General features: G+C 35.0%; 1 protein-coding gene across 3 annotated transcripts in view; it reads left to right on the forward strand.

Moving 5' to 3' along the window:
* The window catches only part of PAWR (pro-apoptotic WT1 regulator), a 110668-nt gene that overhangs the window by 78004 nt on the left and 6159 nt on the right, over nucleotides 1-26505 (forward strand). For 2 of the 3 annotated variants that reach the window (XM_045872915.3, XM_054506907.2), the window contains 2 exons: nucleotides 1202-1236; nucleotides 24947-25091. In XM_045872915.3, coding sequence (XP_045728871.1) covers nucleotides 1202-1236; nucleotides 24947-25091 — 180 coding nt within the window. The remainder of the gene's footprint in view (nucleotides 1-1201; nucleotides 1237-24946; nucleotides 25092-26505) is intronic. The other variant, XM_064590845.1, reaches the window with a different exon arrangement.

Raw genomic sequence — 26505 nt, forward strand, 5'->3', positions numbered from 1 at the left:
GAATCTGGTCATCTTATTTATAAAGGGAGTGGATTCTCTGATTTTAACATCAGACATTCTTTAACTGTAGAGTCTCTCTTGAATACTTTAAATGATAACTAGAAGAAAAGAGTGATCAGTTTTTAAACAGACTCATCATTTCATTTTGACTGATTTTATTAAAATGAAACTGCAAAAAATATTTGGAGAGCCTTGGCTATTAAAAGATTGAACAGGGGTTGGGGCATCTGGGTGGCTCAGTCAGGTAGGCATCGTGATCCTAGGGTCCTGGGATTAAGCCCTGCTTTGGGCTCCCTGCTCAGCAGGGAGCCTGCTTCTCCCTCTCCTCCCCGCTCATGCTCTCTCTTGCTGTCTCTCTCTCTCTCAAATGAATAAATAAAATCTTAAAAAAAAAAGATTGAACAGGGATGCCTGAGTGGCTCATTTGCTTAAGTGTCTGACTCTTGGTTTCGGTTCAGGTCATGATCAGGGTGGAGGGATCAAACCCTGCGCTGAGTCTGCTTGAGATTCTTTCCCCCTTCCTCACCCTCCCCCTGTGCTCCTCTCCCTGCTCCCAGGTGCGCACTCTCTCTCTCTCTCTCAAATAAATAAATAAAATCTTAAAAAAAAAAAAAAGATTGAACAGAAAAATGCCCGGTAAATTGCAAGGTAATAATTTCCCCACCCCAGTGGTTAATGTTAACTTTCAGCAACCTTTCTTTTGGATAGCATACAATCAACATAAAGAGTACTTTCTTACTTTTAATTTTTAGCTGTCTTTTAAAATAAACATTAATCATTATATGTATTTGGGGTGAATCTTTTTTTTAATTGAGGGCATTAAAAAAAGCAGAAGGGAGAGATACATGTATATATATATTGTGTATATATATATGTTTGATTCTAGTTGTGTTTTTAAATGCTCATTGGCTTCCAAAAATGATTTAAGCTGATTGGTTGATGAATGATGCTTCCTTTTTCAATTTTCTGAGTTTTAAAAATCTTCTAAATTAGAAATATAATTTAAAAAAAGTGGTTGTTTTTGTCTGAGAAATCAGATGTAGAATCTTATTTTGTTTGACCAGCACTGTCAATTTTTTAAAGCAATGATATTTGTTCCAAATTAGTTTCTTTCAAAGTTAAACATTATTAACTTTTATATGATGTGGAATTGTGTTCTTGTACACACACCCAAACTGATGTCATTATTTTTGCTTTATAGGACCCATCTAGAACAGTTTCAGGCAGATATAAAAGGTAAGACTCCCTAAGTTTTAACTTACAACATATTACAAACATGACTGTAATATCTGTCTGACCATGACCTAACTAACTAGAACTGTTTCAAGCAGCTTGTTGAAAAATAAGAAACCTTAATATTGTGCTGTTAAGAAGAAATTACATTGTAGGTGGGAGTATAGTAATGTCTCTCTGATCATGACTGATTCTGACATACCCTGCTGTCTTTGAAAACTGTGCATACCATGAATTTGTATGGAACTGATGAAATTAGCAAAATAGAAACTTAGAATCATTTTCTCTTATGTATTTGAACATTGAAAATAAAAGTATACTACTTTTATTAGTCAACTTGGGCTGCCATAACAAAACACCATAGAAAGGGATGGCTTAAACAGAAATTACTTTTCTCACAGTTCTGGAGGCTGGAAGTCAGAGATCAGAGAGCCACCAAGATCAGGTTCTGGTGAAGGCCATCTTCAGGGTTGCAGACTAACAACTTCTTGCTCTGTCCTTACTGTGGCATGGAAGAGGCCAAAGAACTCTCTCAGATTGCTTTTATCAGAGCACTGATTCCATCCATGAGGACTCTACGTTTGTGACCTAAGCACCTCTGAAAGACCTCTGAAAGGCTCCACCTCCTAATACTACTACATTGAACATGAGGATTTCAACATATGAATTTTGGGAGGATGCAGAGCATTCAGACCATACCAAGTCTTCTACGCTATGAGTAATGCTTTTACCAGAAAACGTGTTTGAGAGTATGTATGTACGTGTATAAGAAGAAAATCAAAATTAGATATGAGAAGTTGTTTAGTGGGGATGCTTGGGCTATCAGTTTTCTTTTTCCCTGGTGACATCATAAAGGTTACAGACGATGTGGTCATGGATGTGCTAATAATCATAGAATAATGGTAAACCTTATCAAGTGCTTATAATGTCCAAGGTGCTTTACATAGAGCAATCTCATTCAATTCTCGCAGTTATCTTAAAAGGTAGGTACAATAGGTACAATGTTTACTTTCATTTTGTAGATGAGAGAAGTGGGGTTCAAGAGGTAGAATAATTTCACTAGGGAACAAGACTAGGTAGTCATTAGTAGAGTCAAGATTTGAACTCAGACATCCTGACTCCAGAATACACATGCTTGCACCATCTACCTAAATTTATTGGTTAAGTTTATAGTACATTGGTTAAAATAAAGTTTTTTTAAAAAGGCAAGACAGGTTATTAGATGTGTGCTTGTAGATACCCTACTCAATGTGGTATCTAAATAAAACTGTCATACACTTAAAAAAAAAAAAAAAGGCAAGACATGACTTGCAAAGGGCAGGATTAACCTGGGTATATAATTTAGCACACCTATAAAACCTTTGATTTTCTCTATTTGTATGTTAAAGTTTGAAGTGTTTGGTTGAAAGTTTTGATTATTATATTCCATCTAAAATAAAACATTGATTAAGAAGAGCTCTAATTTTAATACTATTACATATAAATCTCAATTTTTAGTTTTTACTATGGGCCATAATACCTACTACAAGTAGAAAAAGGTAAGAAGGCCAAAATAATCAACAATTGAGTAAGAAAGTGAAACTGTCTCAGGTGAACTTTGTATGTTTGCTACTGCTTCTGTTTTAATTTTCATTTCTGACTAATTTTGATTTAGGTATAATGAAACCTGTGATTCTTTTAAGTGTCTAACTGTTATACATTGCTTAATAATTTTTACTTAACATGAATAGCTTAAACTGGAAAGAATCTCTTTTCTTTTGCCAGAAATTATTACCAGTCAAATAGCTTTGATTTGGCTTATTTCCATGCCACATTCACAAACCAAGAACATTTTTATCATTAGTTTTTGGTTTGGGGATAAAGATAAATTTCAGTGACTTAATAAATGTATAAATATTTACTTATTAAATAGTAAACCCTGAGTTATAATTGACACTTTTCAGATTAGTGTTCTTTAAGTAGAATCAACAGGGAATAATTTTCTTACAAATACTCATCAAAAACTTCATTTACATTTCATTGTGTTAAATAAGGAAGAAGATTGGTTTTCTGTCATGTATGTTTCTCTTTTTAAGCTTTTCAGACCATTATTTTGCTTGGGACCTGTTCCTATACTGGTATTTTTTAAATTTTCATGACCTAGAGCATGTTTTGTTAATTTTCAGCTTTCAAAGATTTAGCCCTATTTAATACTGTTATAAAATAAATATTTTTTAAAGCTTCTAGTCATTATTCACTGACTTACAGCAACTCATAGTTCGAATACTGTTTAAAAAGAAGAAAAATAACTAAAAAAATTAAAACTAAAAAAATTAAACAAAATTCTGTTAAAAAAACAGAATCTAATTTGAAATTATCAATTCCTTATCGAGAGGAATTTGTTAAATTGTACATCAGCAGTTCATTACTTTCATTAATCTGTCAGCACGTTGTAGCAATGACTAGAGAATGGATGTTGTTGATGAGGGTGTCTGCCGACTATTGGGCATTTAAAAGGAAGACTGCCTAAAGAATAGAAATTTGGCCTCATATGTTAGAAAATGTTTCCAGTGTACCAAATAACTTTATGATATACTATACACAGCTAGACAAACTCTTAAAAAGTCAATTGGAGGATACAAAACCCACAAAACTAGTTGTATGTGTGCTGTTATAAATTATGAATTAAATACTTAATTTTTTCTTACAAATATCAAGAATGTACTTTTTGAGCATTGAGTCTGTTAAACACTCTACTTAGACTGTATTTAATCGAATCAACTCTTGTTTATCTAGAGCATCTCTTAGATATTGACTAATTTCCTTTTTAAAACATATTTAAAGGCACCTGGGTGGCTTAGTCGGTTAAGTGACTGTCTTCGGCTCAGGTCATGATCCCGGAGTCCCAGGATCAAGCCCCACATTGGGCTCCCTGCTCAGAGGGGTGTCTGCTTCTCCCTCTCCCCCTCCCCCTGCTTGTGCTCTCTCTCTCTCTCAAAAATAAATAAAATCTTTAAAAAAAAAATATTTAGAGACTATTTGGAGGTGGGAATTAATGAAATTCTTGCAACTCAAGATTTAGGAAAGATGAATCCGTATCATCTATTTGTAGGTGGTTTTGTTTTTTTCAATGTGTGATTTTCTTAATATGCTTACTGGTTGGGCGCCTGGGTGGCTCAGTTGGTTAAGCGACTGCCTTCAGCTCAGGTCATGATCCTGGAGTCACAGGATCGAGTCCCGCATCGGGTTCCCTGCTTGGCAGGGAGTCTGCTTCTCCCTCTGACCCTCCTCCCTCTCATGCTCTCTGTCTCTCATTCTGTCTCTCTCAAATAAATAAATAAAATCTTTGAAAAAAAAAAATATGCTTACTGGTTAAGTTTATAGTACATTGGTTAAAATAAAGTTTTTTTAAAAAGGCAAGACAGGTTATTAGATGGGTGCTTGTAGATACCCTACTCAATGTGGTATCTAAATAAAACTGTCATACACTTAAAAAAAAAGGCAAGACGTGACTTGCAAAGGGCAGGATTAACCTGGGTATATAATTTACCATTTTTATTTATGTATGTAATTAAGCCATCAGGAATGACTCTGATTAAAAAATATGGGAAGCAAGTTAAGACAAATAGTAAGTTTTATCATTCTCACATAGTAATTAACTGGTCCCTTTGTTTTCACAAATATATTTAATGCAGTATTAATTATTTTATTAAGTAATTATGGAGTCAGAAGTGCTTCTAAGTCCTCTCCCCCAACAATAATCCCATCAGGCAGCAGGACAGGTATCTTCTTTCCAAAGTGAGGAAAAAGGCTTTAGTTCAGTGAACCCTTTGTTGTACCACATTCTCTCTGAGCAGAAATTAGTTAAGTTACAAGAGAGGAAATATTACAAGGTTTTCATTTTATTTTTTGTTTTAAAGATTTATTTGAGAGAGAGAGAGAGAGAGGGTGTGTGCCGCCAGTGAGTGGGGGAGAGGGGCAGAGGGAGAGGGAGAGAAGCAGACTCCCCACTGAACTTGTCAAGGGGCTTGATCTCAAGGTCAGTTAGATCATAATCTTGACAGGAGCTGGAGCTGAAATTAAGAATCTGAAGCTTAACTGACTGAGCCACCCAGGCACTACAAGGTTTTGCTTTTATAAAGAGCATGGACATATCAGAATATGAATGTTAGAAAGAATAAACATTATCTTAGCTAAAACACAAGTGCAAAATCCTATTTTAAATCTGTAGTGTTTCATGTTATTATTGTACTTCTTTCTATAACTATAATGTGTGTACCTTCATCAGGACTTTTCTTCCTTTATAATTTTTTGCAGTTACTAAAAATGATCAGGGTAGAATTTTTATACAATTTAAAAATTGTTTTCTTTTTTTTAAAGGCAGTCCTCACTATTGAAGATTTGAATTAGAAAAGCCCACTCATAACCCTACCATCCAAGTTAGTCATTATTAACATTATTTTTATTTTTTACTTCCACTTTATTTTTTAGGCTTTTTTATTTGTATGACGGTGAGCATGATGGATGAATGATTTTGCATTCTGGTTTGCTCCTTAGTTAATGTAACACGGGTGTCTTCAACTTTTAAGTTTTAAAGAGAATGGCTGAGATCTTGCCATTTGCAACGACGTGGATGGAACTGGAGGGTATTATGTTGAGTGAAATAAGTCAAACAGAGAAAGACATGTATCATATGATCTCACTGATATGAGGAATTCTTAATTGCAGGAAACAAACTGAGGGTTGCTGGAGTGGGGGGTGGGGTGGGAGGGATGGAGTGACTGGGTGATAGACACTGGGGAGGGTATGTGCTCTGGTAAGCGCTGTGAATTGTGCAAGACTGTTGAATCTCAGATCTGTACTTCTGAAACAAATAATGCAATATATGTTAAGAAAAAAAAAGAAGAAGAAGAAGGTAGCGGGAGGGGAAGAATGAAGCGGGGGAAATCAGAGGGGTAGACGAACCATGAGAGACGATGGACTCTGAAAAACAATCAGGGTTCTAGAGGGGAGGGGTGTGGGAGGATGGGTTAGCCTGGTGGTGGGTATTGAGGAGGGCACATTCTGCATGGAGCACTGGGTGTTATGCACAAACAATGAATCATGGAACACTTCATCTAAAACTAATGATATAATGTATAGGGATTAACATAAGAATAAAAAATAAAGAAAAAAAGAAAAAGAATAAAAAGAATGGCTGATATCAACAGAGCAGTCTCTTTCTCCCTTTCAATGAAGTACAGCATAAATATAACAGAGACACTCATTATAACTGCTTTGGGGACCCATAATTTCTTTATTTTTTGTTTATTTAAGTAATTTCTACACCCAACATGGGCCTGAGATCAAGAGTTGTATGCTATTCTGACTGAGCCAGCCAGGTGCTCCCCAATTCTTTATTAGAACAAAACGTGACTACAGTTCTTTTCCTTAAGAGCCAATATTCTCTTCCGGTCAGTTCTGCTATAATACATGTTTTTGGAAACTCAAATTTGTCCCAATGGATATATTAGGGAACAGTTTGACCATAACACAAATTTTGTGTTTGCTTATACACCGTTTTGTTCATCAGAAACACTAGGTAAGGGGCGCCTGGGTGGCTCAGTCGTTAGGCGTCTGCCTTCGGCTCAGGTCATGATCCCAGGGTCCTGGGATCAAGCCCCACATTGGGCTCCCTGCTCAGTGGGAGGCCTGCTTCTCCCTCTCCCACTGCCTGCTTGTGTTCCCTCTCTCACTGTGTCTCTGTTAAATAAATAAATAAAATCTTAAAAAAAAAAAAGAAACACTAGGTAAACACAGAAAACTGTACCCAGATCAACTGAACCATGTAGGAAGACACAAAACACACACCTCAAACATCTACCAGCTGACTTTAGTGTGAGCCACAGCCATTCATTCACATATGTGGTATCACAACTTCCCATTTGATTTCAGATAACTCTCCTTTTGGAAAAAAAAGAGGGATCACTTTTAAAAGATACTGTATCTTCAGATTATTAATTATTTTTTAAGATTTATTTATTTATTTATTTGACAGAGAGAGCGAGCGAGAGCAGGAAAACCAAACAAAGAAGTTCAAACCTTTAGTTGTCACTTAATTCTTAGGATCTTCCATAGGAAATTACGTAGAACCTATTTAAGTTTAGAAGGTGAATAATTTATTCAGAAAATTTTCATGCAAAGATTTAAGATGTTGCAGCTTTTTTCTAAATGGCACTTTCTTTATAACCATTGTTTTAAAACCAGTAGTTCTTGTTTGATTGCACATGTGTTTTGAGAACCACTGAGTCACAAGAAATTTCTTTGGTTTGCTGTTTAGGGATCAAACCAAAACAATCAGCCAAATTGTTTAAAGGTGAGAATTACAGACTAAAGACCAAATGTATCTTCCAGTAACTGAAGAGAAACCAGGATTCTTGGACTATATGTGTTTTCTAAGGAAATATATTCCTTCTCAAAATGTCTTATTTTTGTATTAATATATTCTGTATTTTACCAAATGCTGTAAGGCAGACAATAGCTATATGTTCTAGTTGTGGTTTTTCTGGTTAATGGATATTACAAATGAATGTGAATATCAAAAAATGATAATTTAAAAGTAATTGAGGTACTGGTACATTTTGTGGACCTAATGGTTCCCTTTTGGATCTGTGACTTTTTATCTATGCTGTAAATATTATTAGCTAAGATTTATATACTATTTATTATGTACCATACACTATTCAAAGTACTTTCCCTATACATTAATTCAGTTAATTCTCCTGGTAGCCTTATGAGGGAGATGTTTTATTATCCCCATTTTACAAATGAACAAACTGAGGCACAGTGAAATTTAATGACTTGTGTGAGATCAGACATATTAATTGGTTGATCTTATCAACATATGTTGCTTTACCTCATAGTAATATTAATTTGTCTAGTATGGGTAGAACGTAGAATGTTTGATTCAGAGTTTGATTTAGCTTATTTTGACTCCCAAGTAACTGGAAGTTACCAGTAACTGGATTTTTTTTGTTTAACATAGTTTTTTTGTTTTAGTTTTTGTTTTGCAAAGTAACTTCTCTTCACATGGCTTTGGATTTCACAGAGTTTGCTCAGCTATCTTTACTGTCGTTCTGGCTACAGTATGGGAAAATAACTTTTGTTCTTATAATCTTCAAATCCAACAAAATCTAAGGTTATCTTTATAATCATGAAAGAGAAATTATGTAATAACATTTGGTACATTATTTTCAAGTGCATTTTATGTATTATATTTCCTTGGAAATTAACCACTAATCTGAACTTGCTCTTCCATATTTAATCTCTGCTTTTAAGAGCTTTGAGCGGTACTTCAAATATCATAAAGTTTATCCTTTGAAAGTATACAATTCAGTGGTTGATAGTACTTAAACAGTGTTGTATAACCATTACCATTATCTAGTTGCAGAACTACCCCCACACCAAAAAAAGGGGAAACCCCATGCCTGTTAAATGGCCAGCCAGTCACCATTTTCCCTTCCCCTCAGCTTTAACAACCAGTACTCTGTTTTGTGTTTTTATAGATTTGAATATGCTGGGTAATGCATATAAATGAAATCATACAAGTATGTGGCCTTTTGGTCTGGCTTCTTTCATATAGCATAACATCTGCCAAGATTTATCTGTGTTGTAGCCTGCCTGGATAATACCACATTTTATTTAACCATTCATCATTTAATGGACATTTGGGGTGTTTCCACCTTTTGGCTCATAGGAATTATATTAGGATATGTAATATATAGTATGCTGTGAACATTCATGTGTAAATTTTTTGGTTCCTATTTATTCTTAATATACAGAAATTTTTCATATTGCTTAGTTAAAAATTCTTCTGAAAAAAATAGATGTTTTATGTCATATATGTTTTGAATAATTCTGAGGTACAAGGGTACTATGCTTGGTGTTTGGGAGACACATGTTAAGATAATAATGAAGAGTATAATTTTAGCTGTTCTTACCAAATGTAGTGACCATCTGGAAGAATGTTTTCTGGGTTTGTCAGGTAGTGAAATTTAGCAACCAGCTATATTTGATGAGATAACTGTCCTATTTGATCTCTTTAGGATAATTTACTATATGTAATACCAGAAATGAGCATGTATGATAGCCCCTAACTGGAAAAGCTTAAATTTCTAACAATGAGGTAGGTTATAAGCTATAACATATTAGTATAGTATAAATAATTATAATGCAGACATTAAACTGAACCTGTAGAAAACAGTTACATAGGATCATTATTACCTATTTATGTTAAATGGGGAAAGGGGGGCATACTACAGAGAGAATGATACAAAACAAAGTATCATAATATATATCAAGTGTTCATAACTTGAAATCTACTAAAATTATATGTAATAGAATATAATGTTGTTTTTTTTTTAAAGATTTTTTATTTATTTATTTGAGAGAGAGAGAATGAGAGAGACAGCACATGAGAGGGGGGAGGGTCAGAGAGAGAAGCAGGCTCCCTGCTGAGCAGGGAGCCCGATGCGGGACTCGATCCTGGGACTCCAGGATCATGACCTGAGCCAAAGGCAGTCGCTTAACCAACTGAGCCACCCAGGCTCCCCTAGAATATAATGTTTATTAATGAATGAATAAATAAATAATTATCGTTTCCTCAGATTTTCAAAGGGAGCTGTGATCCAAAAAAGTTAAGAACTACTATGTTGTAAAATATATCGGCAGTTATCTCTGGGTTGGTGGGATTACTGGAGATAAGTGATTTACATTTTTTGTTTCCTACAGTTAATACATATCTTTTTTTTTTTTCCAGTTAATACATATCAATTTGAGTAGAGTCTGAGAGTTTTTGATTTTGATCTTTAGTTGCTGTGCGTGCGTGTGTGTGTGTGTGTGTGTGTGTGTAAAGGAAGAAAGGGAAGACCTACACAGAGTTAAGGGGCTGTTTTGAGGAAGGAGTGGGAGTAATGGTGGGAAAGAATAAGATAGCAAAACATGTTAAAAATATGGAGGGCAATCATGTACTTGTTGGTTATTAAGGATTTCATAGTTTATCCAATACTGCTAAATATTTGATATCCATTCTAAAAGTGGGATTTTACGCATGAGTCTCATATTTCTTCTGATTGCTAAGCCTTAAAATACCTATTTTAGTGGAAAATTCCTCTAGCTATAATCTTATAATGCTGTGCCAATCTTGTTCTCATGATAGTTTTAGAATAACAATGTTTTATTCCCCAGCGTAACACCTCCTAGTCTTTCCACAGAAGATGTGAAAATTCCCGGAGGGGGAAAACCTTCCAGTAAATGAAGTATTTATCTTTGAAGACACTTTATTCTTTTCCCTTTTCTGAACATTATAGTTAATATCTTTAATAGCTAAGGGCAGAGGGGATTCTTTTTGGAATTGTATTAGTTAGAGCTTTAGGTTAACATTCCTAGTAGAATATTACAAACTTTTTGGAGTTAATGAAACAGGCTTTTATTCTGTATATTTTGCACTGTACATGTCTGTCCCTCAATATAGGTTGAAAACATTTCTGTTTTTAAAATAAACAAGAGCTAAATTTGTTAAGAGATCAAGTAACTATTATTCACAATTTTGACAGTATTCCTTATAAACCTAATACACAATGGGGATAAAACACTGATTTTTTTTAGTAATAATTATTCCTTGTTTTGAATTTGTATAATAGTATCATTTATGTAGTGACAAGCCTAATATGAAGGATTTCAGAAATTGTTAATGGGTTAAATTTTCTGAAATAACTGTCCTAAGCTTCTGCATCAAGCAAATACAAAGCTGTTAAGGGATATCTATATTTCTAGGTTTTTATGTTTGTGGTTGTCAGCATTGTAATTTCTACATGAATAATGTTGTGGTTGATGCAGATAATTGGATTTTTTAAATGAAAAGCTTTTTAAAAATTATTCCAATGCCCTTCAATAATATGATATGGCTTCAGTGATACCCTACTCTCTTGATTTCCACTCTACCATTTTGCTGCTATTTCCCAGTCTTATTTGTAGTTTTTCCTTTCCTGTACTTGTTTTTTATATGTTGGTATTACTCAGCTGTCTGTCTTCAGCTTTATTCTTTTTGTTCTGTGTATTTGTACCGGAAATTTTCTTTACTTCTTTGACTTCTGGTACTGCCTATACATATAGCAATGACTGCCAAGTCATTGACTCTGTATCTGTATAACCAACAACTTTTAAATACCTACTTACAGATATCGCAGAAGTATCTCAAACTCAGCATGTTCAAAAGTAAACTTGTAAAACCTGGTGGATTTCAGTAGTTGGCATCAAGATCTACTTTTGCTCAAGCCAGAAATCTGGACATTGTTTATGACCCTTCTCGTTCTTCTTTTTTTTTTTTTTTCCACTACCTCCTCTACATTCAGGCATTTATCAAGACTATTGAGTTTATATCTCCTGCATATCACCAGTGCCAATACACCAATAAAGGACATCACCATCTCTTACATATTATTGTGATAGCCTCCATACTGGCCTCCCAGCTTCCAGTTTTGTTTATCTTTCATGCATTTATTTAAATGATTTTTTCACTTTCCTTACTTTAATGGCTTCCTGTGACCTTTAAATTAAGTCTAAACTAGTCTCCAAGGTGGGGTGATACACAAGATAATGTTAGTAAGCAAGAAGAAAATCTTTTTTAATCTCAGGTCATGACCTCAGGGTTGTAGGATTGAGCCCCGTGTGGGGCTCTGCACTCAGTGGAGAGTCTGCTTCCCCTCTCTCCCTCCACTCGTGTGCGCACACATTCTCTCTTTTCTCTCAAGTAAATAAATCTTAAAAAAAAAATAAGTACAAAGATGATCACATGGTTGTTCAGCTGGCAAAATATACAAAATCAGATCTGTTCTTATATGCTTATTTGGGAGTTTTAAGTGAAAGGTTTTAAAAATTGAAATTCTTATTTTATGTCTTTTTGCTATGATAGCCGTTTAAGATCAAATTTGCAAACTGATCTTAGAACTAGCTCTTTGAATCTCTGTATCACAGTGTTAAAGTAAGACCCTAAGAAGTAATGAAACATATTCAACTATACTTTCATTAAAAATATTATAGTCCGTTTTTAGGAAAACAAAAAATTTTGTATCATAAATAATTAAAACATAAATTTTAAATTCTTTTCATCCCTTTATGTTCTATTTTTTGTGATACAGATGATAATATTATTTTAATAGGATGATTATATTGTAAATCATTTTATATATATTACATACATGTATTATTTATTACATATATTAACTATATTATATATAATGTATATAGTATATGTAAATATATGATTTATAAAATATGATTATAAATCATTATAAAAATAGTAGACAAAGATACATACCAACATGGTTATGTAATAAAGTTTGGAGACCAGTTCAGATTCTTCCATAAAATAGTTTTCAGGTTTCCTGCCTGCTTTTCAAGGATTGTATCTTACCATGCCTATATTTATGTTTCATGCCTTAGTCATATTGGACTTTTCTCTTTCTTAAATGGGCCACATACCCTTTGTTTGTAGATATTTGTACATTCTTATTCCTCTTTTAAGTCTGAGTTTAAATATTATCTAGCATGCATAGTGCTACTCCAAGTATGGTGCTTCAGTTGTTAACAACCCATGACAAGATAAGAACAGAACTTGAGAGTAAACACTTAGAAGCTTAAATTGCATTTTGATATTGTCATCCTCACATCCAAGTACGTGATCAGTGTTCTCCTTTCTGAATAGGATATTAACTAGTTCAAGTGCCATGATGCTTGTGTGATTTTTTTTTTAACTCAAGTTTTTTAGAGCTGTTTAAAATTAACAGCAAAATTGAGGGGAAGGTACAGAGATTTCCAGTATATCTCCTGCCTCCCCTCACTCATAGCCTCCTGCATTATCAGTATTCCCCATCAGAGAGGCACAATTGTTAAAACTGATAAACTTCCATATGGCATCATAATCACCCAAAGTGCATAGTTTACATTATGGTTCACTCTTAGTATTGTACATTCTATGGGTTTGGACAAATGAAAGACATGTATTCATCATTATGGCATACAGAGTATTTTCCCTGCTCTGAAAGTCCTCTGTACTCCATCTGTTTATCCTTCCCTGTGTTATCTCTCCCCCTACCCCTTGGAAATTACTGATCTTTACTTTCACCATAGTTTTGCCTTTTCCACAGTGTCATATAATTGAAATCATACAGTATATATAGTCTATTCATATTGGCTTCTGTCACAGTAATATGCATTTTAGCTTCTTTTTAGCACTGAATAATATCCCATTGTCTGCATATACCACAGTTTATTTGTCCATTGATCTATGAAAGGATATTGTGATTGCTTCTAAATTTTGGCAATTAGGAATAAAGCTGTTGTAATCATCCCTGTGCAGACTTTTGTGTAGACATAATTTTCTTCAGGTAAATATCAAGAAGCATGATTGATGGAGCGTATGGTTAAAAGTATATTTAGTTTTATAAGAAGCTACCAAAATCTCTTCCAGAGTGGTTGTGCCATTTTACCTTCAGGCTAACAGTTCTATATCTTCCGTAGCATTTGGGATTCTCATTGTTTCTGATTTTAGCCATTCTAATGGGTGTGCATTATTTTAATTTGCATTTCCCTGATGACATAATATGAAACATCTTTTCATATGCTAATTTTTCATTTGTATATCTTCTTTGACAGGTGTCTGTTAAGGTCTTTGGCCTATTTTTTATTTTATTTATTTATTTGACAGAGAAATAGAAAGCATAAGTAGGCAGAGAGGCAGGCAGAGAGAGAGGGAGAAGCAGACTCCCCACTGAGCAGGGAGCCTGACGTGGGGCTCGATCCCAGGACCCTGGGATCATGACCTGAGCCCAAGGCAGCTGCTTAACTGACTGAGCCACCCAGGTGCTCCCTGGTCTTTGGCCTGTTTTTTAATAAGATTGTTTATTGAGTTTTAAGAGTTCTTTGTCAGGTGTGTCTTTTATAAGTATTTTCTCTCAGTGTGGCTTGTCTTCCCATTTTTTTTTTTTAAGATTTTATTTATTTATCTGACAGAGAGAGTGGGGGGCAGGGAGAGCACAAGCAGGGGGAGTGGCAGGCAGAGGGAGAGAGAGAAGCAGGCAGAAGGAGAGGGAGAAGCAGACTCCGTGCTGAGCAGAAAGCCAGACATGGGGCTTGATTCCAGGACCCTGGGATCATGACCTGAACCAAAGGCAGATGCTTAACCGACTGAGCCACCCAGGCACCCCCTTCGCATTTTCTTAACATTGTCCTTTACAGAGTAGAAATTTTTAATTTTAATGAAGCCCAGCTGTCGATTATTTCTTTCATAGATTATGCCTTTGGTGTTGAGTCTAAAAAGTCATTGTCATAACCAGGGTTTTCTAGGTTTTCTCCTATGTTGGTTATCTTCTAAGAGTTTTATAGTTTTCCATTTTCCATTTAGGTCTGTTACCCTTTTTTTTTTTTTTAAAGATTTATTTTTTAGAGAGCGAGCGAGAGAGAAACAGCATGAGAGGGGAGAGGGTCAGAGGGAGAAGCAGGCTCCCCGCTGAGCTGGGAGCCCGATGTGGGACTCGATCCCAGGACCCTGGGATCATGACCTGAGCCGAAGGCAGACGCTTAACCATCTGAGCCACCCAGGCGCCCCCTGTTACCCATTTTGAGTTAATTTTTGTGAAGGGTTTAAGGTCTTTGTCTTAATTTTTCATTTTTTACATGTGGATGTTCAGTTGTTCTAGCACCATTTGTTGAAAAGACTATCTTTTATCTTTGCTCCATTGTATTGCCTTTGCTCCTTTGTCAAAGATCAGTTGTGGGTTACTTATGTGAGTTTATGTCTGGGCTCCCTATCCGTTCTATTCTATTTGTTTATTCTTTCAACAGTACCACACTGTCTTGGTTACTGTAGCTTTATAGTTAAGTATTGAAGTTGGGTATAATCAGTCTTCCAGCTTTGTTTTTCAATACTGTGTTAGCTATTCTGGATTTTTTTTTGCCTCTCTGTGTGAACTTCAGAATTAGTTTGTCAATACAAAATAACTTGCTGGGATTTTGATTGGGCTTGCATTGACTACAGATCAAGTTGGGAAAAATTGACATTTTGCCAATATTGAATCATCCTATTCATTAGCTGAGAATATCTCTACATTTATTTAGTTCTTCTTTGGTATCTTTCATCAGAGTTTTTTTTCAATATATTTTTTTAAATTTCAAATTCTACTGGTTTATTGCTAGTATATAGGACAGTGATTGATTGATTGACTTTTGTGTATTAAACTTGTGTCCTTCAACCTTGCTATAATTGTTTGTTAGTTCCAGGAATTTTTTTGTTGTTGTTGATTCTTTCTTTTGATTCTTTTGGATTTTCTACATAGACAATGATGTCATGTAGCATTTTCTTGTTTTGTTGCATTAGCTAGGACTCCTCTAAGAGGTTGAAAAGGAGTGCTTTTCTTTATTGGTGTGGTCATTTGATTTTTTTTTCTTTAGCCTGTTGATGTGATGGATTACATTAATTGATTTTTGTTTTTGTTTTTTTATTTTTTTATCGTCATGTTAAGTGTATTCTAAATCTCATCCTTTCTTTACACCCATCTCCCCACCCACCTCCCTTCTGGTAACCATGTTTGCTCTCTATAATTAAGAGTCTGTTTTTTGGTTTGTCTCTCTCTCTTTCCCTTTGCTCATTTGTTTTTTTCTTAAATTCCGCATATGAGTGAGATCATAGCTATTTGTCCTTTTCTGATTGACTGACCTTGATTAGCATTATACCCTCTAGCTCTATCCATGTTGTTGGAAATGGCAGTGTTCTTTTTTATGGCTGGATAATATTCTATTGTATATATACACACCACCTCTTCTTTATCTCTTCATCTATTGATAGACACTTGGGCTGCTTCCATATCTTGGCTATTGTAAATAATGCTGCAATAAACATAAGGGTGTATGAATCCCTTTGAATTAGTGTTTTCGTATTTTTTGGTTTAATACTCAGTAGTGTGATTCCTGGGCCATAAGGTAGTTCTATTTTTAATTCTGTGAGGAACCTCCATATTGTTTTCCACAGCGCTTGCACCAATTTGCATTTCCACCAATAGTGCAAGAGGATTCCTTTCTATCCACATCCTTGTCAACACTTGTTTCTTGTGTTTTTGATTTTAGCCAGTCTGCCAGGTGTGAGGTGATATTTCATTGTAGTTTTGATTTGCATTTTCTTGATGATGAGTGAAGTTGAGAATTTTTTGTGTGTCTGTTGGCTTTCTGTATGTCTTCTTTGGAGAAATGTCTCTTCATGTCTTCTGCCCATTTTTTAATTGGATTATTTGTTTTGGGGTATTGAATTGTATCAGTTCTTTATATGTTTTGGTTACTAACCATTTGTCAGGTATGTCCTCCATATCAGATATCTCTTCCCATTCAGTTCTGTTGTTTCCTTTGCTGGGCAGAAACTTTTTATTTTGATGTAGTCCCAGTAGTTATTTTTCCTTTTATTTCCTTTGCTTTATAAAAGACATATCTAGAAAAATGTTATGACCCTGAGAGATTACTGCCTGTGCTGTCTTCAAGGATTTTTATGGTTTCAGGTCTCACATTTAGGTGTTTAATCCATTTGGAGTTTATTTTTGTGTATGGTGAAAGAAAGTGGTCCAGTTTCATTCTTTTGCCTGTTGCTGTCCAGTTGTCCCAACACCATTTGTATTGTGTATTCTTTCCTCCTTTGTCAAAGATTAATTCACCATATAATTGTGAGTTTATTTCCAGGTTTTGTGTTCTGTTCCATTGATCTATGCATCTGTTTTTATGTCAGTAACATACTGTTTAATTACCACTGCTTTGTAATAGAACTTGAGACTTGGAATTGTGATACTTCCAGTTGTTCTTCTTTTTCAAGATTGCTTTGGCTATTCGAGGTCTTTTGTAGTTGCATAGACATTTTTGGATTGTTTGTTCTGGTTCTGTGAAAAATGCTGTTGGTATTTTGATAAGGATTGCATTAATGTGTAGATTGCTTTGGGTAGTATAGACATTTTAACAATATTTGTTCTCCCAACCCATGAACATGGGATGTCTTTCCATTTCTTTGCGTCATCTTGAATTACTTTCATCGGTGTTTTATAATTTTCAGAGTACAGGTCTTTCACCTCTTTGGTTAAATGTATTCCTAGATATTTTATTGCTTTTGTTGCAGTTTTTGTAAATGAGATTTTTGTTTTTTAAAGATTTTATTTATTTGGGAGAGACAGAGACAGAGCACAAGCAGTGGGAGGGGCAGAGGGAGAAGCAGACTCCTGGCTGAGCAGGGAGCCCGATGCGGGGCTCAATCCCAGGACCCTGAGATCATGGTCTGAGCTGAAGGCAACTGCTTAACCAGCTGAGCCACCCAGGTGCCCCTGGGATTGTTTTCTTAATTTCACTTTCTGCTGTTTTATTATTAGTGTATAGGAATGCGATAGATTTCTGTACATTGGTTTTGTATCCTGCTACTTTACTGAATTCATTTATTAGTTCTAGCAGTCTTTTGGTAGATTCTTTAGGATTTTCTATATATAGTATCATTTCATCTGCAAATAGTGAGAGTTTTACTTTTTCTTTATCAATTTGGATGACTTTTATTTCTTTATGCTCTCTGATTGCTTTGGCTAAGACCACCAGTACCATGTTGAATAAAAGTGGTGAGAGTAGGCATCCTGTCTTGTTCCTGACCTTAGGGGAAAGCTCTCACTTACATTAATTGATTTTGGAATGTTGAACCAACCTTGAATACCTGGGAAATTCCATTTAATATAATTTTTTTTAAGATTTTATTTATTTATTAGAGAGAAAGAGAGAACAAGTAGGGAGAGCTGCAGGCAGAGGGAGAAGGAGAAGCAGACTCCCCGCTGAGCAGGGAGCCCAACGTAGGGCTAGGATGACCTGAGCCGTAGGCAGACACTTAACCAACAGAGCCACCCAGATACCCCTATATTTTTTTATATACAGTGTTATATTTTATTTGCAAATATTTTGTTGAGGATTTTTGCATCTATATATTCATGAGAGATATTAGTCTGCAGTTTTCTTGTGATATCTTCATCTGATTTTGGTATTAGGGTAATGCTGGCCTTAGAGAATGAGTTAGGAAGTACTCCTTCTGCTTCTGTTTTTCTGGAAGAGATTTTAGAGAATTGGTATAATTCTTTAAATGTTTGGTAGGATTCACCAGTGAACCTGTCTGGACCTAGTGGTTTCTGTTTTGGAAGGTTATCAATTATTGATTCAATTTCTTTAACAGATACAGGCCTATTCAGATTGTCTAATTCTTCTTGTGTGAAGTTGTTTTTTTTCTTTTTTAAGATTTTATTTATTTGACAGAGAAAGATATAGCGAGAGAGGGAACACAAGCAGGGGGAGTGGGAGAGGGAGAAGCAGGCTTCCTGCTGAGCAGGGAGCCCCATGTGGGGCTCGAACCCAGGACCCTGGGATCATGACCTGAGCTGAAGGCAGACGCTTAACGACTGAGCCACCCAGACGCCCCTTCTTGTGTGAGTTTTGGCAGACTGTATCTTTTAAGGAATTGGTCCATTTCACCTAGGTTATTAAATTTGTGAGAAGAGTTGTTCACAGTATTCCTTTTAATGTCCATGCACTCTCTAGTGCTGTCCCCTCTTTCATTTCTGTTACTAATAATCTGTGTCCCCTCATTTGCTTAGCCTAGCTAGAGGCCTTTTGAATTTATTGATCTTTTCAAAGAAACAGTTTCTGGTTTCATTGATTTTCTTTATTGGTTTCCTGTTTTCAATATCATTGATATCTGCTCTGATTCTTATTTCTTCTGCTTGCTTTGGATTAGTTTATTCTTTCTTTTCCAGTTTCCTAAGCCAGAAACTTAAAAGTACTGATTTTAGATTTTCTTTCTTTTCTATCATATGCATTCAGTGCTATAAATTTCTCTACAAGCACTGCTTTCATTGCATCCCACAAATTTTAAGTCGTGGGTTCATTTTTGTTCAGTTCAAACATTTTAAAAATTCTTTGAGATTTCTTCTTTGACTCGTGTTATTTAGAAGTCTATTAATTAATTTCTACACATTTTACGATTTTCCAGTTACTTTTCTGCTATTAATTTCTAGTTAAATTCTGTTTTGGTCTGAGAGCAGACATTGTATGATTTCTATTCTTTTGAATTTGTGAATATGTGTTTTATGGTCTAGAATATGGTTGGTCTTGGTGAATGTACCATGTGAGCTTGAAAAGAATGTATATTCTTCTGTATGTGTGTTATTTTTATGTTAGTTGTAACCCAAAATGTGTAAGAACTGAAGAAAACAACAAGGAGTTATTTACTTTAAAAATCTTGCATTAAATTTAATCAGATTTATTCTTGTTTCATAAAGAGGATAATTAAAATGTAAGTATATAATTAAATAAAAATAAACAAATAGAAAACCTTTTTCATCCTTTTCAATTTCTGCTTTTGTTAGTATATCTAAATCTAGAAGTAAAATTTGTATTCCTTATTTTTAATCCTATTTAATAAATAATAAAACCAGCTTTACTAGACTTTTTTTGATAGGAAAAGATAACACCTTTTCTGAATTCAACACTAGCAAAATCAAATGATGCTGGTGATAGAAGTAATTTTAAAGAGTTACAGACCAAAAGAGTTTGTGCTAGTTTTGTTGGGAAGTATTAGTTTTCCTATACAGGCATTACCTTGTTTTATTGCACTTGCTTTTTTGTACTTTGTAGTTACTGTGTTTTTTACAATTTGAAGGTTCAAGACCAGTAGAGGAAGTAACTGCAGATGTGGTAGAAGTAATGAGAGAACTAGAATTAGAAGTGAAGCCTGAGGATGTGACTGAGTTGTTGAAATCTCATGATAGAACTTTACTGGATAAGGAGTTGCCTCTTACAGATGAGTGGAGAAAGTGGTTTCTTGAGATGGGTGTTTTCTTCTTCACTCCTGGTGAAGATGCTGTGAAGTTTGTTGAAAGGACAGCAGAGGATTTAGATAATACATAAACGTGGTTGATAAAGCACTGGCAGGGTTTGAGAGCATGACTCCTAATTTTGAAAGAAATTCTGCTGTGGGTAAAATGCTATGTAATAGCATTGCATGCTGCAGAGAAATTGTTTGTGAAAGGAAGAGTCAGTCAATACATCACACTTCATTGTTGTCTTATTTTGAGAAATTGCCACAACCACCCCAGCCTTTAGCAACCACCACCCTGATCAGTCAGCAGCCATCAACACTGAGGTATGTGTAGATTGCTTTGGGTAGTATGGACCCCCCCACCCCAACACCAGCAAAAAACTTATGACTCATTGATAGTTCAGATGATGGTTAGCATTTAAAAAATATTTCTTTTTTTTTTTTTTTAAGATTTATTCATGAGAGAGAGAGAGAGAGAGGCAGAGGGAGAAGCAGACTTCCCGCAGAGCAGGGAGCCCGATGCGGGACTCGATCCCGGGACTCCAGGATCATGACCTGAGCCGAAGGCAGACACTTAACCATCTGAGCCACCCAGGCACCCTAAAAAATATTTCTAAACTTAAGCATGTACACTGTGTCTTTGTTTAATGTTACGTTAGTCACCCTATACAGTACATCATTAGTTTTTGATGTAGTGTTCCATGATTCATTGATTACATTGTTTCTTTAACATAATGTTATTGCACATTTAATAGGCTACAGTATAGGTGTTGACAAGGATGTGGAGAAAGGGGAGCCCTCGTGCACTGTTGGTGGGAATGCAAACTGGTACAGCCACTCTGGAAAACAGTGTGGAGGGTCCTCAGTAAGTTAAAAATAGAACTACCCTATGAGCCCAGCAATTGCACTACTAGGTATTTCCTCAAAGAATACGAAAATACAGATTCAAAGGGGTACATGCACCCTGATGTCTATAAAAGCAGCGTTATCAACAATAGCCAAACTATGGAAAGAGCCCAAATGTCCATCGACTGATGAATGGATAAAGAAGATGTAGTAAGTCTTACATACAATGAAATATTACTCAGCCATCAAAGAGAATGAAATCTTGCCATTTGCAGTGATGTGGGTGGAGCTAGAGTATATTATGCTAAGAAAAATAAGAGACATACCATATGATTTCATTCATATGTGGAATTTAAGAAACAAAACAAATGAACATATGGGAAAGGGGAAAAGAAAAAAGGAGAGGGAAACAAGCCATAAGAGACTCAATGATAGAGGACAAACTGAGGGTTGAGGGAGGGAGGTGGGTGTGGGATGGGCTGGATGGGTGATAGGGATTAAGGAGGGCACTTGTTATGATGAGCACTGGGTGTTGTATGTAAGTGATGAATCACTGAATTCTACTCCTGAAACCAATATTGAACTGTATTTTAACTAACTAGAATTTAAATAAAAATTAAAAAAAAAACTTCCTAACATTTTTTAGTTATATAAAATTTAAAAAATAGTCTACAGTATGGTGTAAACATAACTTTTATATGCACTGGGAAACCAAAAAATTCATTTGACTCTCTTTATTGTGATACTTGCTTCATTGTGGTGGTCTGGAACCAAACCCCAAAGTATCTCCGAGGAATGCCTGTGTTGAGTTCAATTTTTACCCATAATTGATGGGGAAGTGCTAAAACCACAGTGGGTTATTTGCAGTGATGTACTGGCTGCTACAACAATAATACCATCAAAATTTAAGTGGCATTTATATGTATTACATAAGTACATTCACAACCACAAATGAATTATTGAAAGAAGGAATATTATAGTTAAGCTGACAGAAGTGGATCTTCAGGATTTCTTATGTAATCATTAGGGCTTTTTTAGTTTCTTTTAAAGTCTCATTATCAGGTTGCTAACATTAAAAACAACTACACACGAATGAAAAGAGAAAGGTGTTTGTTTGGAAATGTTGGATGAATCCATTGCAAAGAAGATAGTTTATGTAATACTTTCTGACAACACCATAGCTTGATGTATTTAGGAACAGTTTAGTGATACAGAAGACTGACTCTTAGACAAATAAGGGTAGGAAAGGAATTTTTGTTACAATTTGATGAATACATTGATTTTGTTAATATGACTGATATGAAGGCAGAATTTATTTTTCAACTTCCTTGCTGACAAACACAACTTATTATGAATTATGTAAAACTTTGAAGGGTTAACAAATCAACAAATGTGGTTTGGAGTTTTGTTTTGCTTTTGTAGGAGTATGTTCTGGTTATATAGAGAGATGGTGACAAGAAAAACATGCTGGAACTTGTGCCATAATGTAAATCAATGTCCTGCTTCTTTCATTGAGAAAGTCTTGCTATTGTCAGCTGAACTAAACTGTACTTTCTATATCACCTAAATTAACAGTAGTTCACAAAAGTGTGAATTGCTTAAACACTAATGCATTAAGTTTGAGATTAGGGCGCCTGGGTGGCTCAGTTGGTTAAGCGACTGCCTTCGGCTCAGGTCATGATCCTGGAGTCCCTGGATCGAGTCCCGCATCGGGCTCCTTGCTCGGCAGGGAGTCTGCTTCTCCCTCTGACCCTCCTCCCTCTCATGCTCTCTGTCTCTCATTCTCTCTCTCTCAAATAAATAAATAAAATCTTTTAAAAAAAATTTTTTTTGAGATTAAAAAAATAAATGATAGTTTGGAAGCTGAACCAGTCAACTGTTACCATATGCTAAGGAATACAGTAATTTTCAAAGGGAGATGGTCAGACAAAAGTGTTTGAACTTTGGGATGAATGCTTAGTGTTTTTGCAAGATAAGGAACCAGTTTGGTTCCCAAACTTTTTAAATACGTGAATTAGACTTATTTGTCTGATAGCCTTATTCTTTTTTAAAAATGATCTTAGCCTTCCATGCAAGGAAAGAATGTCAGATGTTTTTAATGTTATATAATATCAAAGGACAAAAATGAAAGTTAGAAATTTTGGGAAAGAGTTCCACAGATTGTTATGATGGGTTTCACAGTAATAATTATCAGTAAAGTAGTTGATGATTTTTGTAGTGTGCATTTATAAAATGTTAAAATCAAACTGGTAAGACAAACTTGGTAAGAAGTTTGTCAGATTTACAAATTTGGTAAGACACACTTTGAATTTTTTTTATCAAAAGAAAGCCAGTACATAGGAAATTAATAGCTCAGGAATCCTTTTTTTTTTTTTAAACTATTGTGGATTGAACTATAGTTTTGATGGATAAATTATTGATATTGGCTACCAATGAAGGATTGAAGACAAATTTTAAAAAGCATCATTTTCTGGATTTTTGGGTAAAAGTTAAAAATTACTATCCTGAGCTGAAATTGCTTTATTTAAAATATCTTCTATTCCTGTTAAAATACATCTATGAGACTAGTTTTTCTGTTATGGGTGCTCTTAAAAGAAAACATAGAAGTAGTTTAGATATACCTTATCCCTCATGGGTGGCATTGTCATCAGTCTAACCTAGTATAGGTCATTTAGCAAATGTGGTAGCCAGCCTCTGAGAGAGCTCCCAGGATGCCCTACCTCCTGGTATTTACATCTTTGTAATCCCCTTCCACACTGCAGTATATATAGGGTTGATATGATAGTATGTCACTTATAAGATTAGGTCATAGCAGATACTACAGTGTCTGTCTTGTCTGTCTCTGGAAACCAGCTGTCATGTGGTGAACAGCCCAGTGGAGAGGCCTACATACTGAGAAACTAAGGCTTTTGGTCAACAGCCAGTTAGAAACTGAAGCCTTTTGCCATCAGCCATGTGAGTGAGCTCAAAGGCAAATTCTCTAGACCAGTCAAGCCTTCAGATGACTGTAGTCCTCACCAAAACCTCATAAAAGACCTTGAAACATAACCACTCAGCTAAATTGCTTCCAGATTCCTAACCAACAGAAATTGTGAGATGATAAGTATGTGTTGTTTTAAGCCACTAAGTTTTGGTGTAACTTTTAATGCAGTAGTAGGTAAGTAATACAAAAAAACAAGGAACAAACTCACTTATTATGTTAAAAACCTTAAATATGTGAATTGGTGTTTAATATGAAGAATTGCCATTTCAGTCCTCACTTTGGGTTAATTAAAATTATGAAATGATTAGTGTGATGGCTGTTTTCGGTGATTGCCTATATGCACACTTCAATGAAAGTAAACAATTTTATGTAATTCTTTTTTCTGTTAATTCTAATTATATTATTGAAATAAAATTTTATGGGCATGGCTAATAAAACATTGACCTTATATTTTATATGGCCTTTTTAACTTTTGTTTTTCCACTAGTTCGTTTTTATTTTATTTAGAAAAGTGTATTGGTCCCTGATGGATTGGAATTTTTTTAAAAAATGGAAAAAGAAAACAAAATGGTTTTCCACCACAGATAATCTACATTAAGTCTCCTGTCAGTTGTCATAGTACCCTATACTTACCTTATTGTGATGGTCATCTTGCTTTATTATAATTGGTTATGTTCCGTGTTAAACTGAAAGCTCTGTGAAAGGCAGAGTCCATGTCTTTGTTTGCTGTTATATCTTCATGCCCAGAACAGTGTCTGGTACTTAGCCAGCTACTCAGTAGTTATTGGTCAAAAGAATTAACTTTTTTTTTTTTTTAATTTTTTTTGTTGTGTTAGAATAATGATTAACTTCTTTAGTTATAAATGAGTTGGCTACTATAACTGTGTGTCCTCAGGGAATGGTAATTATTTATGGTGAATAGAAAATATTCTTGGTATTCTTCTTGCTGAGTATTTACAGGTACTTTTATAAAATACATCTTTTTTTTTCCATAGCACAACTGCCTCTGAAGAAGATGTCTCAAGTAGATATCCCCGAACAGATAGAAGTGTGTTCAGCAGATATAACAGGGATGCAAATGCTTCAGGTAATTTGGTCTCAAGTAGCATGTTGGAAAAGAAAATTGAAGATCTTGAAAAGGTATGAATTACAAATTATTTAAGATTGATAAATTCAATATGCCATTGGGATTCCTCATTTTACTTTCATAGCAGCTGAGAAAATAAATTGAAATTTGAATGGGAGAGAGAGTGCCAACAAAGGGAAAAGAATGAGAGGTGCTAGTGGAAGATACCATTAGTATTAATTGGTATTTCCATATTTAGTCAAGTTGCAGTTTTAAATCACTGTCTTAAGTATATAGTTTCCAGATACATTGTGGCTAGGCATTTTCTGATTCCCTTAATACTTTCTTATCCAGTTTTGTTGTTAAAACTTTCAGAAATGGAGCCAATTCTTGTATTCCTTAATATTTAATGTATACTCCCATTCTGCTACGTATTACCTCTAACATATTAAAGACAGTCTTTGGGGCGCCTGGGTGGCTCAGTTGGTTAAGCGACTGCCTTCGGCTCAGGTCATGATCCTGGAGTCCCTGGATTGAGTCCTGCATCGGGCTCCCTGCTCGGCGGAGAGTCTGCTTCTCCCTCTGACCCTCCTCCCTCTCATGTTCTCTGTCTCTCATTCTCTCTCTCTCAAATAAATAAATAAAATCTTTAAAAAAAAAAAAAATAAAGACAGTCTTTGTTTTTGAAATGGTTATAAGTCTGTGCTGGCAATATGTCCTACTGTGTGTTTCTTATATTATCTGTATAGTTTATCATTTGTAGACTTTCTTCTGGGTTCTGGTTAGAGCTTAGAACCATCTTTGGTGTTTGAAACAGTTGTCAGAATAAACCTATTTAGGAGTGTATTTGAGAACAACAAGGCAAATGAATATTCGCGTCAATATATTAACCATATGGTCTCAGGTTTTTTTCTGTCAACATTTAATATGTAAAGTTGGTAATGGTGCTGATTACTTTCTGATTGTTGAAAATATGTTTTGTATTGCTGAACTGAAATTATTCTCTGTGATACAAAGATTGTTTTAAGTAGAAATTTAATTTAAAAATTTTTATAGTATTATGATTGTTTTTAGTTCATATCTCAGCTTTAATACCAGTTTCTGTGAGTTTAAATTAAAAACTTTAAGGAATACTTAGTCTAATCGGTTTAAAGGGTTTCTTTAGAAAGGCTTTTACAGTTCCACATGAGTTTGGATCCAGTTCCGAGTAGTTTGGCAGCAGCTGTTTAATGAAGCAGGCTGGCTGCTTTTTCTGAGGGCTAGTAGGAAAGAACGAAATTTTTCAGTTCTGCTTTTCTTTTGCCCCCAAGGTAGTCAACCCAGCCCAAGGCCCTGGATTCTAAATAAGATTTCTTTGAAAAAGGTGTTGCATTGTTTGAAGAAAAAAGAAATTTAAAAACCAGTAATCTATTTCAGTTCCTTTATTTTATCCATTAACTGGTAGAGCCACAAGTAACATTTGAGGACCATTGTTTTTCTGTTTAGAGT

The sequence above is a fragment of the Mirounga angustirostris genome, unplaced genomic scaffold (genome assembly GCF_029215605.1).
Source record: "Mirounga angustirostris isolate CCGP_5_RB_7025 unplaced genomic scaffold, mMirAng1.0.hap1 SCAF_5, whole genome shotgun sequence".
In the NCBI taxonomy this organism is placed as follows: domain Eukaryota; kingdom Metazoa; phylum Chordata; class Mammalia; order Carnivora; family Phocidae; genus Mirounga; species Mirounga angustirostris.